The sequence below is a fragment of the Gouania willdenowi genome, chromosome 21 (genome assembly GCF_900634775.1).
Source record: "Gouania willdenowi chromosome 21, fGouWil2.1, whole genome shotgun sequence".
Classification (NCBI taxonomy): domain Eukaryota; kingdom Metazoa; phylum Chordata; class Actinopteri; order Blenniiformes; family Gobiesocidae; genus Gouania; species Gouania willdenowi.
Genome location: NC_041064.1, coordinates 5,147,576 through 5,169,492, shown reverse-complemented (window position 1 = coordinate 5,169,492; position 21,917 = coordinate 5,147,576). Strand labels below are relative to the sequence as shown.

The 21,917-nt window shown below is 36.2% G+C and overlaps 1 protein-coding gene across 1 annotated transcript in view; it reads right to left on the bottom strand.

Annotated features, from left to right (window-relative positions):
- lrp1bb (low density lipoprotein receptor-related protein 1Bb) overlaps positions 1–21,917 on the bottom strand; it is a 407,613-nt gene that overhangs the window by 250,295 nt on the left and 135,401 nt on the right. The window contains 1 exon segment of the mRNA XM_028435312.1: positions 778–915. Within this exon segment, the coding sequence (XP_028291113.1) occupies positions 778–915 (138 nt within the window).

The window sequence follows — 21,917 nt, the reverse complement described above, 5'->3', positions numbered from 1 at the left end:
CCCTCAATGTTTATCATTCAAAAATTCTAAACAGTTGACTTTGTTTTTTTTTTTACTTCACATTTCATGACTTTTCCTAAGTAAAATTACTGATTTCAAAATGTACTCAAAAATGCAGCCATTAAAGCAACTCAATCACAGTAATGTGAGCACTTGTAATCCATTATTTTTACCTCTGTGTAGCGCTGAGCACAAATACAAAATGTCAGTGTGAAAACGAGGGGATGCGTCTGTATTTGTTGAGCAGGAATCAAGTATTGGATGCAGCATGGTTGGATGCATGGATGGATGAAAAAGCTGAGGCGGTCGCATCAGGATGTGTCACTTTAATTATTAGCTGTCAAGCAGCTACAAAACAGCAGGCGCAACAATAATGGGTAGTTACTGACACAAAAAATGATGATTTTTTTTATCACTTTACCTGAACAAACAGCCTTAACACGTGGCTTTTAATACACATTGAATGGTTGTTTAGTACTGATTCAAAAGCATTATAATTTTCTTTATTTCTCTATTTCTGCACATTTTATATTAACATATTGTATATTATGCATCATACACAAAGCCCATTAATTATAAAGAAAGTTATCTTTCCCAAAGCTTTATAGTTTACCAACCTAATTCCAATTTAAAGTGTAAAATAAATTGCACCCCTTCAAGATTCCAAATATAAAGAAGATGATTTATTACCACGATAATGGGGATTGTTATTAATTCATGCATTCTGCACCCAAAGGCGGAGAGAATGAGAATATGAAATCATGGTTTAACTCTTACCTCGACAGTGAACCCCCTCGTCGTAGCCGTCTGCACAGTCTCTGGCCCCGTTGCACAGTTTGTTGAAATGAATGCATTTTCTCGTCCCCACGCATTGGATGTGATTGAGCGGACACTTGATGATCAATTCATGTGCACCTAAAGCAAAAGAAAAAAAGAGTCAGACTTTCAAAATTAACTGAATTCCATTTCACGTTACATTATTCTAAGTCCTTCCGGTTTCATATTTTTTCCCGTTTAAATGACTTTACTGGCTATTAAACGTACTGAAATCATGCCAAACATGATAAATAAGGTTAATAGAGTCAAATACTGTTATTACCTTTATATTCATTTGGCTCAACGACGTATAGGGATTTTCACCACATGATGTTTCATAAAATGGGCATCATCTCGCAAGATTTGCATATAATGACGGAAATAAAAATATAAATTTATTATACAGGGCTAAAACTTACCTAAAATTAAGCAGACAAATTTTAATTGATTTGGAGTCATTTTGAAGATTTTTTTTTCAAAACAGAAGTCATAGCCAGACAGTCGCACCACATGATATTTTGATACTTTGAATAACAGAAGAAATTACAGAAGAAATGTAGTAAGTAACATTTAAAAAAGAAAAAAAACAAAGAAATCAAAGACAGCGCCTATATATTAACTACATATTTTGTATAATTTTATGCATTTAAACCTGTTTTGGCAAAAAAAAAAAAACATGCAGTTGAACTGTTTAACTTAGCTGACGTTCTGTGGTTCTGTGTTGTTGTTGCAGTTGTATTTAACGAGCAGCTGGCTGAAGGTTTGGCGTGTGTGTGTGTGTTTCTCTCTCCCTCCCTCTTTGCTTCCCACTCAGTGGATAAAAACATAACAGTGATATGAGAGCGCTACGCTGAGAAGGAGAGTTTTTAAAACTTTGAGAAGCAGTTTACTACTTGTTTGAATATTTATTCCTGTTAATGTTGATGCAATTTAGAACAGAAACTTGAACAGTTTGTTGCTTAATGTGCATTATTATTTTCCTCTGCTAATTTATGTTCTGGGGTTGTGTTGGAATAAACCATTATTCAAGGTTTATTTTTGTGCTTGATACTATAATTATATATCTTTATCTTTATACTTTATACTCAATAATCTCTGCGTTCATTTCCACTCACAGGATAACATGATTACCAGTTTAACCCAAACACGTAACGAGGTTAAGGGCAGAATTGGACACATTTGTCTGTATGTCACACTTTCTAGAAATGCAGTCACCCGCAATCATGGAAAATGGGATGTGCTACATACTGTACATGGGATGCTACATAGAAATGCTAAATACATGTCGGTACATTTGTGATTTATTTTGTTTGTTTTCCACTGAACACATTTTCTACTCCTTATGTTCAGCCTGCTGATACCTAAAGACCTCTTTTGTTTAACGGATACATATGCAAATGTATTTTATTCTTCCTAGCATTGTTGTTCTTTACACACAGCAGATGTTTAGCTGTGCAGCTATGCCTCTAACTAACTACCACAGCTCCCACTGCCACGATCTGTTACAAGATAAAATGAATACCAGTTCAACTAATGCACCATCAGCTGAAACTGTCTTAATACCGGAGCATTTTCAGATCATAATAATCTGAACCGCTTGTGCATTACAACACGTTACAAACACACTTCAGATGAAGCTCTGCATTCATTTTCAATCATGGGATAACATCCAACCATCAAAACTTCCTATTTACAAAAGTGTCTAAAAAACCTAATAGAAGACGAGATGAGATGCTTTTATTTTGAAAAGGGGATGTCTGATTTTTAGCTTGAAGCTGGTCCCAGGATGATTTTACATTCCGCTTGCAATGCATCATGGGACGTTTGAGTATGACTTGTGTGCCCACCGTGCAGAGGTTGGCAACTTCTATCACAGCAGGGGCCACAAAAATGTGTTTGTTTGATGGAAGGGCCATATTATCAACATTCATGTCAGCATTTAGAATAATGAGATATGTGAGCATTAACACAGGAAAGAACCAAGAGTTTTTATAAATATTTTTGCGTGTTTTTCTGACATTCTGTGTATATTTGTTGTTGTTTCACTAGTTATGAGGCATTTTGTGCATTTATGTTGTCCTTTTGTGTATTTTTCTTGTAAAATGTTTGTTTTAGGAGTCATATTGTGCATTTGTGTTGTCATTTTGCATTTTTGGAGTAATTTTTGTGTATTTCTGTTGTCTATTTGCTTGTTTCTTAGTACTGTGCGTTTGTGGAGTCATTTTGTGTATTTTTGTTGTCGTTTTGTGTTATTTGGAGTAATTGTGTATTACTGTTGTCGTTTTGTTCATTTTTGTTGTAGTTTTTAGTGTTTTGTGAGTATTTTCTGTGTTTTTCTTGTCTTTTACAGTATTTTCCTGCAATGTTACAATTCTTTGTATTTTTTTATGTAATATTTGTTTTGTTTTGTGTATTTTTCTGTAATTTTGTGTTTACTTTGGGGGACGCATGAAATTAGACGTATGTTGCCCATGTCTGCCATATAGTATACATCTGGGTATTTCTCGTGTACTCAATCTATCTAATGTGAAAGCACTACATACTAGGTTTGACGTCAAACTTAGTATGAGTAGTACGCTAGTATGACATTACGAGCACAGCCTTGGTCACCCGCGACGATGTGAAATCGGACGTGCTACGTACATAGGATACATTTGTGATTTACTTTGCTTGTTTGTTTTCCACAGAACACATTTTCCACTCCTTACGTTGAGCCTGCTGATACCTAAAGACCTCTTTTGTTTAACGCATACATATGCAAATGTATGTTATTCTTCCTGGCATTGTTGTTCTTTACACACAGCAGATGTTTAGCTGTGCAGCTATGTTCTGAATAACTACCACAGCTCCCACTGCCAGCATAGAGCAGCTGTTTAAGGATTCATGAGGCTCGTAGGTGACCCTCGTTCACGTGGAGCACATAAAACACAGCTGACCATCGCACCAACACCCAGAATGTGTCGCGGCTCCACTCTAACTACATTGATATCAATTACCAGTGTGCCAGTGGAGGCTCTTAATGAGGAGATTTATCACCCGTGCGATGAGATTGGTAACAATCCCCTGTTGAGTTCCTTCCACCCTAAAGAACTCAGAGTAGGGACCGTCCTTCCTGGGCCCATTACTTATTCAAAGCATCCATTTCCATTTTGAAAAAGGGAAAGAGTTGCCGTGATTATTGCCGCTGTTACAAAGACGGCTGTCAGCCAGGGCAGATTTACAGAAGGTAATATATGTGGACAAGAAGGTGTACATCTGTGCTGACACAATAATAGCCCACATTAGTTTCACCTCCAAAGTATTTTATTGCTGTAGAACGGGTGCAGGAGATAGTCCTCTTTAATGAATATGTCTTGACTCGCAGCTATTCACAGCTCACCACATTCATTCCACAGTTTAAAAAAACATATAAATGACCTTGTCGGTGAGAGTTTATATTTCACACGCTCACGTCAGTATTCCAGCACTGACTGTATGTACTGCATGTCTGCTGGGTGACGACGTTTACTGAACGTGTCGCTAATTCCTGTCGTAATGCAATTTGAGTGTGGACTTTGATTTCTGTGCAGTAACACTTTATTTGAGGTTTTATATATAAAGGCTGACATTACACTGTCATTATTATGACATGTCACCTGTCATTAGCATGAATAAGGTGTCATTAAGTGTCGCTTCTTACCCTAAACTTCACCCTACGTTACCCTAACCCCTACTAACCCTACCTAACCCACTACATCCCTCCACCCAGGGCCATTTGGTGCCTTAGGCAAGAGTTAATTTTGTTAAAAGTCTATACACAGTGTGTACACATTATTTATTTATTTTAGGTATCAAGACAAAACAATGCAATTCTGCGACACAACAAATCATTGAAAAAAAAAAAAATACCACCTATTTTAAAAATTAGAAAAATACACTATAATACAATATAACACCTACAGGTATAGTAAAATTTCCTGAGGGAACAACAATGGTGCAAAATCCAAAAGCAATGCAAAACAATGCAATCAAAAGTAAAAATAAAATATACAAGTTTCAGTGCAAGGACATTTCTACTTTCCGGTTTGGTTTTACTAATCAGACACAAAAATCTTAAAACCAAAGAAAACAATGTGCAAACAACGCAACAGAATTATATAGAATAGAACAGGAATTACTACATATGCAAAAAAGACAATGTAATGCGGGAGGTAAAATAAATCAAAGAAAATTCAATAAAATAGCATAATAATGGGAAGAAGATCCACAGATTTTTAATATCAATATTTAATTAAGAGAAAACATGTACAGTGATTGTAAAGGGTGTGTTTCAAGTCTATTATACATTTTTATTTTTTGGAGGGGTGCAATTTGGAGCCCCTCCAGCAGATGGCACCCTAGGCGGCCGCCTGGGTTGCCTAGCAGAAGCCGGGCCCTGCCCTTACCTAACTCAAAAAATGCCAACATAGCCACCAAGGTGTCATAATTTAGCGAACGGCACTTAAAGACAGCCTCCATGACACCTTATTTATGCGCTATGTCTGCCTTATGTGTAAAACTTCTAACAAAGTGTGACCATCTGTGCTTTACTAAAACTGCAGAAAATATATCAATAAGGTTTGACACATAAAATAACTATTGAATCGATGCAACTGCAGAAGAAGAGCATTGATTCAGTCCCTCATGAATTCCAGCTTCCTTTCATTACAGCAGATGCAAACCTAATTTATCAACATAACACAGATTTACAAAGCATCACCTACAGCAGGGGTGTAGCAAATAAACTGTAACTGAAACTGAACTGAAAATAGCAGTGGACCGACAGACTAGCTCAACTTAGATAACACCTAAAACAAGAATACTGGCACAAAGAAGTGTATTTGGAAACAGCCAAGCACAATGTGAACAAGAGGTAATAACTAAACAGAAGAATGAATTCATCAACTACCATCACATTCAAGCAGAAAGAACTGGGTGTGGCATAAAAACAAGGGAACCAAGACCCACAAGACAAGGAGTTATGACTGGACCGACCTAGCATAACTCAAACCCCAGCAAAGGAAACATATTACCCACCAACACACAGGTAATTAAGGTTATCCTAAAAGGTCAAAAATAAAAGTAATTGACCAAAAACAAATCAAATGACACACAAATAATAGAATTCTGTCACTACACATTGAGATCAACACCCCAGTGTCTATTCGGCAAATGTGCAATTTACCACCCTGCTGTAAGGGTCTCTGACAACGTAACAACGTTGTCAGCCTCTCCCTTTGCATTCTCCCCACACGCCTTCTAATCTAATGCGCTGAGAGGAGGGAAGGAGGCACATGAATATTCAGAGCCTCTGATCCGTCATATAGAGGCGCACAGATGGCCTCGCGACGGATGAGGTGTGCAAGAATTCCTGCCTCAATTCCCAAACTCCTCTGCTGTGGTGGATGATCGCTCAAAGTCAAACAAACAGACCCGGACCCTGTCAGGTAAACTCATCCACTGACAGCTGTACTGGGTATTGCTCTGCTCTGCTTTGCCTTCCAATACAAGGTGGCACTGGTGCATAATGATGCCCTACATGCCTGTTAGTATCCACATCTGATTGATCGTGTCAGGTAAGATTCTTGAAGATGACTTTAGATGAGTCGCAGCTGCTCTTAAGTTCACTTTCGACACTTCTACACCTCCACCTGCTATAAAAGTAAACAGATGACATGCTGCCAGTCCAATTTCGGCAAATGTTAAGGAAAATAACACATTTTGTTGGCAGTGTGGCAGCCCCTTTCTCTTATTCCTGAATCCAAGTACTTTGTCCGACTACAACGTTTTACACAGCACACTGTGAGAAAAACAACTATAGAGCAAAACGATGCAATAAATGGAAGATGACACACATTTCAAAGAATCTCACTTTGTAAATAAGTTAAAAAAAAAAAAAAAAAAAAAAACAGTATTTAGTGGATCCTGAACAGATTTATTCCAACAATTTTTGTAATTTCCGGTCATCTCTCGCCTAGCCGCTGCCCCCATTTGAGAAACATAGCTATAGTGGTGAACACATTTGTTTTACAGCTAGAAGGTAAAGGGTTAAAACCTTGGAGTGGACACTTGGGTCCTTCCTGTGTGGAGTTTGCATGTTCCCCCCATGATTGAGTGGGTTTTCTCCAGGTATTCCGATTACCTCCCACAGTCTATAAACATGTTATTGGTGCTTTCGCAGATATAGTCCATTAAATTCGGTGCGGTTCAGGCAATGAATATGCAAAATTGTTGCATTTTAATTTGATCTGGTTCGCTTTCGCACCAAGCTTTCTACGCATCACGCGAGCAAAACGGTCCATCGCCTACTGGACAGAATACTTCCTCTTCTTTTTTTTGGCTGAGTGAAATACCATCAACACTCGACGAAAAAGACAAAGCCTTCGGTCAGAAAAAACTGGAGCAGCACCAAATCTTTGCGGTCTTAATGTTTATCTTTTGTTCGTCCCCTTGTCTTGTCCCCATGATGTTTGTGTTTCAAACATCATGTATTTGGTAAGGTTTGCTTTGTCACATCGTAAAAAAAGCACGGTTGGCGCAATCAATCACTGATTCAAAAACTATCATCAATGAACTGGGACTGTGCCGTGCCATATTAGCAAAATATCACCCAATATCTAATATTGTACTAAAGTTATAAATAACTAATATGAATGCAAATCTTGCAGACCGAATGTGTGTCTCCGTGTAGTGAAATTGACTTGCATACAGTTAATCTGAATGTGAGAAGCAGCAATATATTGAATTTTTGGAATGTACTAAGATTCATTTTTAAACAGGAATACATAAATTTTCAAGTTACTAATTCAGTTTCAAAACAGCAAATTAAATTCCAAGTTTCATTCTATTCAAATTCAGTTCTAGTGGCACAAATCTCAGCCTATAGGGATGTCCGGCTTGACGTCACTCCAACTGGAGCAGCCATTTTGACGGTCTAGAAAACACTAAACTGCACGTGATACTACAGCTCAACGCGAAATACTCCTATCATGTCGGTCTTCCAGGAACGGGCGCGGTGGCTCGACTTTGCTGATATTTCCGACGGGAAAAGAAGTGACATCCTGTACATGCTCATGGTCCAGGAGGGGATGTTTGGCCCCATCTCCACCCGTGCGATGGCAGACATTCCCAAAAGCTGCTCCTCAGGGCTCATAGATCAGAACGCTCCTTGGCCCGCCCGGGGCCTCAACACGGTTTGTCCAGCTGCAGACTTTGAATGAGCTTTCACACCACCACAAAAGGACCGAACCATCCGAGGAAACGAAGCCTGGTGCGGAGCAAAGAGGTTTATGTCAAAGAACACTTACTAATGCCTGGACATTATCCACTAACAGACGTAACCAAGTCAGAAGATCAATTAATTAATATGTTTGAATATTTCTTGTGTCCACAGTTCTATCTTTGGATTTCTTCTTGACAAAATAGTATCAGCCAGTTTTTCTTCTCCTATCTCCTACAAAGCCAATGAAAAGTCTTGGTTTTCTTCTATTGTAAAGCAACGACAACAATAACTCAAGCTTAACATATATTTCTTGCTACCTTTTCATTACAAAAATGCTTATAATGAAATAGTGATTAATCAAATCTCTATTTTTATGTATTTCTTTAATGGAGAAAGTAAACCCAGTAAAGTTTTTATGTATTTACTTTCCTATATTATTTACAATAAGATTAAAAAGAACCACATGGTATACAAAAAAGCTGTTAATGACATGGATGGAAAAACAGATTTAAATCTTAGCAAATTGCTGCAGGTCCCTGCTGTATGTATAAATTCTAATGCATAAATCAGAAACATGTTACATGTTGGTAATAGCTCTGCCATGGTTTAATAAATGTAAAATGTCCCGAGATGAAAATGACGAGCACGTCCAAACATCATTTTTATAATGTCACTATAAGTGAAATGTAGGGATTAGCACAGCGGTGCAAAAAAAAAAAGAAAAAGAAAAACAATATTATGCCTATTCCTATAAACATGCGAGAATCTATTTATTGCATCAATATTTATTGGCATCTTACTTTGAAATCGCATGAATATAAATTGGTTGAATTGGTTCACATTAAATCCTGCACTTTTTATTCCAAGCGTGGATACTAGAGTCTCTTTAAAGCTCTGTAGATTCACTTTTTAACATGCAAATAAAGAGTTGTACTGAGACAGGAAATTACTTCTAAATGATTGCATCCTGATACAAACAACTCAAACACCACAGTAAACACAGAGAGAGTGCCAAGCTGTCAAATCAAAGATCTAAAATACTAGAAACTCGCAAAAAGCAGACTACGTTTAACTGCTTTCTGAGATTTGAACATCTCTCTCACTGTTTAAATCTCATCTTTTTAAACCAGCCTTCTCTTCATAATATGGTCCTTTCTGTTACCTTTTATTGATTATTTATATATTCATGTGTTTTCATTGTGTTCATTCATATTTTATTGTTTATTATTTTATTTTTTCAATGTAAGGTGACTTTGAGAGGTTTTGGAAGGCACCTGAGAAATAAAATTATTATTATTATTATAATTATTAATATTATAACTTCAAGGGGGTATGTTACGAATCTAGATGATCTCTTATCCCGCTAACTTGGGATTTAATCAGTGTGTGCTGTACTCGCTGGAGCTTAATCACTATAGCAGTTAATGCTGAATGACTAACCTGCTCTGGCTAGGATCTTAGCGAGTGTTAAAGCCCCGCCTCCTGACCAATCAGATCTCTTAGAAAACAACCTGCCCATTGTTTGAAGACTCTGGTTGGTGCAGATCTGACAGCTGTGTTTAGGAAAGAAGATTATTAATGATAAATGCAATCCTTTTATTTACCGATGACATCCTTTAGGAAAGATATAGATTAATATCTGATGGACTGATTTACAGTCAGCTGATGAAGGCTGTGTGTCTATCGTATGCGGGTGAAATCATTCATTCATTCATACGCTGACCTCCTCAGCAGGGACATACTACAGTTAAACAATGTGCTCTCATCTCTCATCCCAGTGTGTGTGATAAATAGGTGTACTTAAAAGCAAAACGTGTGTGCTGTAATAAAGTTTAACTGATTAGAGCGCTGTCCGTTTGTCATCCAATAGATTAATATCATAAAAAAATAATCTCAGGCTTTTACGCATTCACAGTGTCAGCAGCTTCCTGCCTGGGTTGTTTCATACCTGCCTTTTCTGTAGCAACAGTGTTGTTTTTGGTCTGATTTATGGATTTTAATTATTCATTATTTTAAACTTCAGTAACACCTGACCTGATCAGGACCACGTTATGAAGTGGATCAGATCTGAGTGAGTATAAAAGCTCCGCCTTCTGGTGCGCTGCACTAATTCACTGTTGCTCTTCACTGTCATCATGGATTTATATTCATTATATTTGTTTAAGATCATAGGATGTTCCTGCGTTCATTGTAAAGATGCTCAGTCTGACAGTTCTCTCCATTGATTGGTCGGACGATGCAATCTCCACCCCTTTTATGTGCACGCACCGAGGAATTACTTGGCTTAAATTAGCGTGTTTTGATAACACAGCTCCTATCTGACAGGGAATGTTTGGTTAGTTGAAGCCAGCTAACAGAGATTAAAGGGCCCATGTTACGCTAATTTAACTTTTCTGTGTTTTATACATCATAAAGTTCTATTAGGGCTTCATACACATGCCTGAAGTGTTTTTTCATTGATTTCCTCAATCGTTAGTTAGAGGGTGATTTGCTCTTTTCTTACTACAGGGTGAGCCCAAACACCTCCCTACAATTTGATGATGCGTTCCCACTTTGATGACGAATTTGACACGGCACTGAGCTGGAGAAGCCACACCTCCAGGAAGCCCCCTGCCATGATTGACATGTAAACAGACACGCCCACGAAGGTGAGCATTTCAGCGTCCTTCGTGCAGTGCTATGTATGTATTTTCTACAGTCTATGTATGTACCGACGAACGCCCCGCCCCCACGCTCTGTCTCGTGTTTATAAAGCAGCATGAGTTCAGCTACGGAGTGGGTGGGAGGAGGGCGGGGCGTCCTCTGGCCCTACGTCACTGTGCGGGAAGGAGGAAGTTAGTGTCCCGTCTATAGACACGCCCACTCATGAATATGCATAAGAAGGCTGCTTGTGTAGAGTTGGTCAGAAAGTGACTTTTCAGAGGCTAAAACTCTGGAAAACAGGCGAGTTTGGGAAAATAAACCTCAAATACTATGTTTTTGGGGTTCTTAGAACAAATGGAGATGGATGAAAATTAGCATATGAGACTTTTAATCCAATCTAGATTCTTAACATAGGCCCCAAGGGCATTACAAAGTTACAACATGTCCTTTATTAATACTGACTGACTTTTCCTTTTAAATGTTGTGCTCCATTAAATTGGCTGAATTAATTTAGATTTTGTTTATTATTATTATTATTATTAATATTATTATTATTATTATTATAATTATTCGTGAAAGTATATTTTTTCCTTCTCTTCTAATTTATTATGTTTTAATTTATTAGACCCATGCCACATGACCTCACAGGTCACGTGATGTACGGCCCTACGCAATGATGGAAGAACAAGCCACCGCAGGAAACGTTTTAGCGAGGCAGAGAACCCACAGCGATGGTAAACTGTGTTTGAATGGGACTGAATCAAACTAAACTAAATTAACCAAATTGTTTTATTTGCATTGATATAATGTGCAGATCTATTTTTCACACAAATATACGTCATCAATAAAATAGCTCAGAATCTGAAAAACCAGCATTGCACTCTCATATTACAGATGAATTATGAAAAATTAGCCTTCTTACCCTGGATTTAACCACATGAAGTCCATTATGAACATGAATTATGAGCAACTACTTCACAAATCCAGCCACAAACAAACTGGTTGTAAACTTCCAGTCCTTTAAAACTTTACATGTGGTCCACTGTGTATGAGCCAGATGTAAAGAAAAGGTAGTTCACAACCGCAGGATAAGTCACTCCCAGGAAATAAGAGACATCATTCCATTTGTCAACAGAAACGTTGTAGAGGTCATTCCCACCGATCAGACCCAGTTTCCCCTTGTAGCGACGTCACTCAGCTTCTGGTAGTGTCAACATAATCTGTGGCCTCTGACATATTGAGGTCAAACGGAGATGACCTTCGACAATCGTTTAGCACATGGGCTGCTTTCAATAAGTCAAAAAATAACACTATTATTCAAGTAAACACACCCACGCAGGTGCATCCGTATAGGGTCGACATCTTCCAAGATGGCGCTGGGTCAGTGTGCAAGAGTCTATATTTTTATTTGATCTAAATCCATATATTTCTGTGTAGCTGGTATTTATTTACTTATTTATCATTATTGTATTTATCACACACACACACACACACACACACACACACACACACACACACACACACACACACACACACACACACACACACACACACACACACACACACACACACACACACACACACACACACACACACACACACACACACACACACACACACACACACGTATTGTAATACTTACCTTCACATTGTTGCAAAATAAAACGTTTATTTATTTATTTTTTTTCAAATTAAAAATAAATATATGGCCTGACATATTCCAAAATGTTTTCTTCATGTGTGAAAATTTGCTGTGCTCCCATTTGTCTTCAGTTCAGTTGTTTTTCATGTTGTCTTTGTAATGTAGCCAACAAATTAGAGTCATTTTTCAGACCACCAGGAAGAGATCCTTTAAACTCGTTTCTAGGGCAACAAGCACATGTTTACGTAAATGCGTAGTAGCTTCAACAAATACTGCTTTGTGCTCTTTCAGAAAATTGTCAAAAAACGAGGTTGTATTTTCTGACTCAGGAGGAAACAACTCGACCAAAGCCATTTTTTATCTTTAATATAAAATGAAAGGCTTGAGTCTCATGTTCGTTATGTTAATCGTGTTAATCTGAGGAATAATTAATTTCTAAAAGAAAGAAAAAAATACACAATATCAGCAGGAGATTATCCTTCAACATATAAACACAGAAATGTATTGTATAATTCACAGTAATGATTCATTTTACTTCATTTATTGGTGATTAAATGATCATTAAATTGCCTGGTTTAATATGACATCAAAGCTGTTCCCATAACGACCTTATAGCAATTACAATACAAGTAGTTACAGATTATGGTAAATTGTCAACTCTGAGCTTATTCCTTTTTTTACACACATTTAAAATTGTGTGTGTGTGTGTGTGTGTGTGTGTGTGTGTGTGTGTGTGTGATGAGAGAGTAAAAATACTTTTTGATTACTTCAGACCAATTGACAGCTTTCACTGCACAGTGCTTAGATGACGCTTTACTAGTGACAGCTTGCAACTACAATTGCAAAGGGCCAAAAAACAAAACAAAAACAAAACCAGTAAATTTCCATTGGAAAATGAAGTTTGGGAATTTTGGCAATATTTGAAAAAATAAATAAATATTAATGTTTCATTGGAATCATTTATTGGAATTAACCGGAAATTGAAAGTAATTTTAAATAACTATATCCAAACAGAAATATTAACATCCATTCAAAAAAAAGATAATTAGAAAAAAAAAAAAAATTAATTACATTTAAGTTTTTATATGTGAGAGCTTTCAATGGAAATTACAGGGACACTTTTAAAAGCAAATGTTGGGCTTCAATAAGGATGTTAAATATAGTTGTGACAATATATTTCCACCATAATTTGCAAATAAATTCATTAAAAATACTACAATGTGATTTTGTGGGGGGTTTTTTTCTCATTTTGTCTCTCATAGTTGAGGTATACCTATGATGAAAATTTTTAAGTGGGAGAACTTGCACAATTGGTGGCTGACTAAATACTGCCCCACTGTGTGTGTGTATTTATATATTTTTTTTTTTCTAAAATTCCTGTTTGCAAAACAGTAACAAAAGGGATTTAAAAAGTTTAAATGAGAGTAAAAATAAACATATAATTATTTATTTATTTTTTTGTCTTTTTATATGTTCTCAAATTTATAAATTCAACCACTGGCCAAAGAAAAAAAAAAAGAAGAAGAAAATAATCCTCTGAGGTTTGCATTTGAAAAACAAAGACAACAAAATAAGTTGAGTTGTAGCTGTCCTTTTGGTAGGGAGGCCACTGAGCTCAGTCAGATTGCAGTTTACTGCATGGCCTATTGAACTATGAAAACTGGAAATTTGATGGTTGGCTGCATTTTTTATATAGTGACAAACACACACGAGGGGAGAAAAGCAGTAAAATAAAGCTACAAACAACCCCCTGTTTGAGAAGATTGTAAAATACTCAGTGTTTCAGCTGTAAAATCAAGTAAAAAAACAACTTTTAACCCAGGGGTGTCAAAATCATTTTAGTTCAAGGGGCAAAATATGGAGCAGTTTGATCTCAATAAGTAATGTCAACATTACTGTGCCCTAGTTTACACTTCTACGTATACATAAAATGCAAAATATGTAAGAAACCAACAAAATCCAAGCAATAACTGACAGATATCAGTCCCAACAGGATCTTTGCTTTAAATTGCCTAGATTTTGTGACCAATTCTATTTAATCAAGGTAATTATTATGTAATAATTAGAGGAACATTGAAGGATTTTGTAAGATTTTTGAGGTTTTTTTCAACCGTATAACATTAAAAATGACTGCAATCAAAGCTGTGACCATGCAACTATTGTTGAGTTATTTAAACAATGATTTACGTTTTCTCTGTCATTTTTACTTTCTACTGCACGCAGGCTGAACTGGATCCTCTAAAGCAGTGTTTCTCGGTATGTGTACCCCTAGTGGTCAACAATGGCACTATAGGGGGTACTTAAATGAAAGCATTAAAAAATATGAGTTTTTTTTCAAGTTTATTTTTAGTTAAAAATGATAATACTAAATATTTATACCAGCAACTCACAAAACGACAACAAAAACACACAAATTAAGATTAACTGAATAATAAAAACAACAGACCAACAACAAAATACACAAAATGACGCCAAAAAGACACACACTAAGAGAAAAAATACTCTATTACCAGCAACACACAAAACAACAACAAATACACACTAAATGAGAGAAATACACAAAAAACAACAGAGAAACATACAAAACAACATAAACACACAGAATAATTTAAATATTACCAACAACAACACAAAAAAAGACAACAAAGACACAAAATAAGAGAAAATATACTGAATAATAAAAAGAACAGACAAACAACAACAAAATACACAAAATGACAAAAAAAAAAAAAAAAAACACAATATAATGATAGAAATGATCTTGAATAGGACAGGAACTGTAAATACAAATGGGAGATGACCATAAATGACAGAAACTACAGAAATAAATCTATTCAGGAGGCACTACATACTGTTTGATTCCACTTATTTACAAAATTAGATTATTCAAAATGTGTGTTACCACTCATTCCATTATGCTCTATAGATGTTTTTTCATAGAATTCTGAGAAAAATGTTGGAATAAAAAGTAAGAGAACGTGTGTACAACAGCCAACAAAGTTTGAGAACCACTGCTCTAAAGGGACGGATTTGGCCCCTAAGCCTTAAGTGCTTTAACGCCTTTTATATTTATCTTACATTTAAATTTTCCTAAATTTGCCAATTAAAATAAAATCCAAACCAGCTCTGCGACCAAAGCTGTGTGAGTAATTCCATAATGTTTGCACTGCATCAATAGATATCAAATTACAGAGAGCAGCCGGGGAAAAAAAAAACAATATTTGTGTTGGATAATTAGCCCCAAGTGCAAACACATCCAAATAGAAAAGTGACACCTCGTAAAATTCCCAGGCAGAGGATCTGAGTCTGAAGCAGAGCTGTCACTCCACTCACGATGACGGAGACTCAACAGAGACGCCGTGTGATCCCAAACCTTTCACTCCATTAAACAGAGAGGAACGCTCAATGACACTCAACAATTAACAGATGAAAGATGTCCAATTTCTCTCGCTCATCTTTGACACAACAAAAACACGCCTCGCTCGTTTTTCATATCACGCTCTCTGTCTCTCTCTTTCTTTTTTTTCTCCATCACAGTGTTCACAGTGTAATATTTTTTGGTTAGTGTCCAATATTCAAACCAGGTCAACCAAAACAGGACAAAAGCCATGAAGAAACCACCCTGAACTGAGCATATATCATTATAAGGGGGAATAAAGGGGAGAAACTTTTGGGGTCCATCCATAAAGTCAGCAAAATAATGGTCAATTGTTCTAGGAATATGTGATACACATTTATTTATTCATCTGAATAATATCCACTGTTATCCAGGAAGTTTATTATTATTGTCATCTTAAAGATGTAAATCCTTATTTTAATCGGAAAAAAATGGGTTAAAAGTGATAAAATATGATGAAAAAGGTGGTGAAATGGCCATTTTAAAAACTGCAGAAATTGGCTGAAAGTTGCAAATTAGAGTGGTCAAAAACTGACAGAAAAAGTGGTAAAAAGGGTTCAAAGTGTCAATATTGGCTCAGAAGTGGCAGAAATGGGGGAGGGAGGTGTTATCGTAATGCAATTTAAAAAGTAGCAACAATTAGCTTAAACTGGCAAATAGGAATGTGAAGATGAATCGTGAGGCAGTTAAAAATCAATTCAAAGGTGTCAAAATTGGAAAAAAATGTGCAGAAAAGTCATTGGAATTTGATGGAGAAATGGCAGAAATAGGGGTAATATAGCAAAAATGCATTAAAAGGAGAAAAAATATGGCAAAAAAATGATGAAAATAGGTTAAAATATGGTACATTTGGTATAGTTGCAATAAAAAAAATATGAAAAAATGGGCTCAAATTGTTTAAATATTCCTAGTTTCTTGAAGGCATCTGGCGACCCCCTCCCAGTGTCTCGCAACCACAAATGGGGTCTGACCCCAAGGTTGAGAACACCTGCATTAGGAGAATGCCAAACAAAAAGTATAATTATACTGTAATAATTAAAAATTAAGAATGTTTACATTAAATAAGTCTAAACTCACAAAATATGTATGATTTTATCTATCTAGTGTGCATAGATGTGTGTATCTATTTATTTTTGCTGTGTTTTACTGCCTTTGAAAGCTTTTTCTTTGTCTTATTTCTTTATACCTGCTGCTATGAAAACCACATTTCCCCATTGTGCGACTAATAAAGTGTTATGTTTTCATGAAATTGAGTTCCTAACTAAAAAAACAAATCATACAAAACAGAATTTATTGTGCCAATAACACCTGCTGACAGAGTGCTATATTTCTCTGGCAGTCAGTGTGTGTTAGAGACACTGAGGAAAGAAAAATATAGTTGTAATAATAATAAGTTCATTCTTAATGAACCTATGACACACTATTGGGCCTCTGCACGTTGGTTCAAAATATCACGTCGACCCTTTGTCCACATCTGTAACGCCACAACAGAGCTGTCAAAAAACATTCAAGGACACGACTACAAAAAAAAAAAAAAAAAAAATGATACATTTATTACCGAGGGTTGTTCAATGCTTTGTGAAAAACTGAATTCACAGAGTCACAAGTGTGGAATTCTGAATATAGAAAGTTTAAAATGGTACCGACTGTTGTGTCACTGAATGTGGAAGAAGGCACACACTAATATCTATCTATTAAAGGAAGGACCGTCTGTCTGTCTGTGTGTCTGCGTGTGTGTGTGTGGAGCGAATTTCTCCTTGACGCGGTGTCTGTTCGACCTGAAACTTTTTTAGCAGCTTGCACATGCACATAAGCCGAGTGTGTGCATGCATTATTTTGGACTTATTTGGTGATGTTTCAAAGCGTTTATTTTCATTTTATTTTGAAATCCAGCGGAATAAACGCGGGTTACACCGGATCGGGGGGAGGGGCGTCTTAGGAGCCGCACTCTCACTGATATACTAGCAAAGCTCTCAAGTCTCACTCATTGGGCGTGACACACACGCATTTCGGCCTGATGTGAGGAGTGCGTGTGTGTGAGTGCGGCCTGTTCATTCTACGCGATACCACAACCACAAAGAGGAAAGACTTTAACTAAATAAATAGTTTTATTTGTATAAATGTATGTGTCTTTTCTCAGATTCTACCTAAACCGCCACATAGGTGCAAACTTTATTTATCAATTTATCATGCACGTGTCCCATAGAATTAAACCAGAGAAATTGCACACACTATTTTACTTTGCAACCACAAATAAACCCCTTCATAACACTACAGAGTACAGAGTATGTACACCTCTTTGTACATCCAACCTTCAAACACATACTCGTTTGGCCATAATTGACAACTCTACTTAAGCCCCCAAATGAATATACATACTTCCGAAGGGCACTGCACTAGTTTTGAAAATAACTCTTCATCTTGACAGACCAGTCAGTAGGAAAGAGACTATAACATTGAGTCCAAGATATACTCAAAATCTGCATTGAGTTATTAATTTCAAAGAGGATGATTCGCTCCCGGACAAGCCCCCAAATATCATACGGTATTTTTGCCTTTTAGTCGATCGTTGGTCAAATATACAGACAAAAACTCACTTTAAAGAGACATTGGCTCCGTAAATACATGCACATTAGCAATTATGTTTTTACAAAATTTAAACATTGGACAAGCCCCCAAATAACATACGGGTATTTGTGGAAAAAAATGTTAAGAAAAGGCGTTGAAATTTGGAAAGTTTGGTGTAGTTGCAGAAAAAGGGTAAAAAAATGAGTAAAAATTGGCTCAAATTGTTCAAAAAATATTCTTAGTTTCTTGAAAGCATCTGACAACGCCCTCCCAGTATCTCGCAACACCAAATGGGGTGCTGACCCCAAGGTTAAGAACCCCTGCAAATCAGTCTGTGGTTAGTCGACATGACCGTACAAAGAAAAATACAAGTAATTTTACTGTAACGATGGAAAATGAAGGATTTTTACCCTCATTGAGTTTGGACTGGTGGAATATGTGTTTATTGTGTATACTGTAGATGCATCTATTCATTTTTTGCTGTGTTTTACTGCCTTTGATAGCTTTTTCTTTGTCTTATGTCTATATATCTGTTGCTGCGACAACCGCATTTACATTGTGAAGAAGAACCAACCTAAAGTCTCAAAAGTTTGGAACAATTTCAGTGAAAACATACTAGTATTTTAAAAACAACAATTAATTAATATATATTATCTACAGTAAATTATGTACATTATATTAAGAATTGTATTTTTTTGAATGAATTTGGGAAAACTGTATGAAAACTTGCTTAGTCATCCATTTTCATGGCTTTTATTTTGAAGTTCTCCCCAGTTTCAAATAAAACCCAACAACAAAGAAATAAAAATAAAAAAAAACCCTGTGTAAATGAGTGTTTGTATTTTGTCTTCCGGTAATGGCGTTAAAGAATAGATGAATTCATTTATTTTGTTGTTGTTGCCCACACTTCCACATGTCACATTATTTGATGTCCCTCCATCACCTGCTTCCACACTGCTTATCGTCTCCAGCAGCTCAAACAGAGTCAGCTCATCAGCAGTTACATTGTTTGTGTGCTTTGAGCTGTTCTTTTGCACCATGTTGGTTCTCAGCTTGTGCTCTTTTTTTTTTTCCTCCTTTCTTTATTTCTGTTTGTTGAGCCCTGGCTCTTATTTTAAGGCGTGTGTGTGTGTGTGTGTGTGTGTGTGTGTGTGCGCGCGTGCGTGCTTCCAGTTCTCTCTAATGTCTTTTGTTTTTCCTCTTTTGACATTTTACTTTTCCATATTAGCAATCTAGTAACTGGTCTTTCAGCCTCATTCTCAAATTGATTTTGAATAAATTAGAATAACTTTGAATTGATATTTTAGTGATTTTCTTTTGGCTGAAAGACAGTGGGTTAAAAAAATATGATTATTGACTTTATTTTACGCGTACAGTTGCTTTGCATCAGTTTGACCTCAAATACAAAGCAACATTGCAGAAATTATATCTACTGACCAACTAGCTATCCAATAAAATGTAATGTTGAAGCTATTATATACATATATATGTATATGTATATATGTGTGCGTGTGTATGTGCAGTATGTATCTGTGTTTCCATAAATATCTTAAGGTATTTATATATTATCGAGTCTTAATTTAATAAAAAAAAAAACATCTAATCACTAATAATACAGATTAATTGAATCATCAAGAGTACAAATACAAATACCTACAGTGTTTTTCAGATCACAAGTCGCGACCTATATGGAATATAAATATAGAAATGGGGAGAGGGGTGGATGGGGGTAATGTCATTTCAAAAATAGCAAGAAAAGTGGTGGAAAGGGTTTATAAGTGGTGAAAAATGTCTTGAAAGTGGGAAGAAAAATAAATGTGCAGATGAGGCATTGAAATTTGATGAAGTGGCAGAAATGAGAGTAATTTAGCAAAAATATGGCAATAAAAATGTATATATATATATATATATATATATATATATATATATATAGGTTAAAATACACAAGTTTGGTATACTGTAGGTGCAGAAAAATGGTGAAAAAATAAGCAAAAATGGGCTCACATTGTTCAGAAAATATTCTTGGTTTCTTAAAGACATTTGGCGACTCCCTCCCAGTGTCTCAGGAACGCACATGAGGTCTTGACCCCAAGGTTGAGAACCCCTGCTATATCACACCAAATAATTAGGAAACTAATATCATTACTTTTACAATACACCTCCAATATACATTCTACACAACAGTGTGTAAAAACATTCATAATGTTGATACACACAAAGACATATTCATTTTAGTTCAGGGACCAAATATGGAGCAGTTTGATCTCTTACAAAATATGTAAAAAAATGACAATATCCAAGCAATAAGTGACAGATGTCAGTCCATACAGGATATTCACTTAAATTTTCTAGATTTTGTGACCAACTTCTATTTAATTAAAGGAAATATTAGGTAATAATTTGAGGAATATTTAAGGATTTTGTAAGAATTTAGAGTTTTTCAACAGTTTAACTTAAAAAATGACTGCAATCATGTGTGGGGCCGGATTTGGCCCCCGGGCCGTAAGTTTGAAACATGTGCTTTAGGCAGTTCCATAATTTAAGGCAGTGGCTATCAGTGCGTAATATGTGTCAATAACCGGCGTCTATTAATACACAGCGCCTCTCATTGGCCAGTTTAGGTCACATGATAGATGCACCACTTGATTTAAAGTTCTGTCAGTTTTATTTTAGCTCATGTTTATTTTTAGCTGTCCCGCTAACCTTTTTATTTTAGCCCTAACCCAGGAAATACCCTAAAATGTTTTTTTTTTTCCTATATGTATTTTAAAGGTGGAATTTGCCATGTTAAATATGTTGAAATAAAAAAAAAAAACATACATGACAAATGTGGGATTCAAACCCATGGCACATATTTATGTAGAAAAGGTCATCATTCGTGTGGATAATATCTATAGATATGTATTACGCACTAGGAAACACTTCCATAATTTAACCCCTGCTATCAAAAGCTAGTGTTCAATTTCAGCTTAAGAAGTGTTAAAATAGTAATTATTATTATTAACATTGTTCTATTAAACTGTCTCGTACCTGAATAAATGTCATTTCTTAACATTCCTTTAAAACAATTTTTCACAAAAACTGAACAATTCCTTTGACTTGTGAAGCGAACAGTGACACACAGTTGTGTGCAATAACTGGTGTTTGCTGTGCAGTGATTGATTACATGTGTAATCAGCCAAGTACTGTGTGTCAACCCTAGTGTCTCCCACTCTCCAAAAAAACGCTCTCATTCCAGAGCAGCGTGGGTGGAATAAGGTTAGATGTGAGCGTCTGTGACATCTCTGCCTCTGCAGCTGAGAATCAATAGAATGGTCTGCTAAACAAAATGAGTCCAATCAGGTCAATGCACCACAGCTGCACTTTATCAAAGCCAAGACACAAAACCACCTCCAAACCTGCAACTATAATATCAGTTTTATTCTTAATGTTTACATTTGTGGTGCACAGTTTGTAAAATTACAACCAAACGAGAAATACAACTTGACATTGGTTTCAAAGTCGTTATCCTTTCATCAAATAACCCACAGTTATCAATCTTTATGAAGAATAAGTTTAAATCTAAAGCAACATTTGTAATTATAGTTGCTGCGCAGCAATGGTCAGGGCCA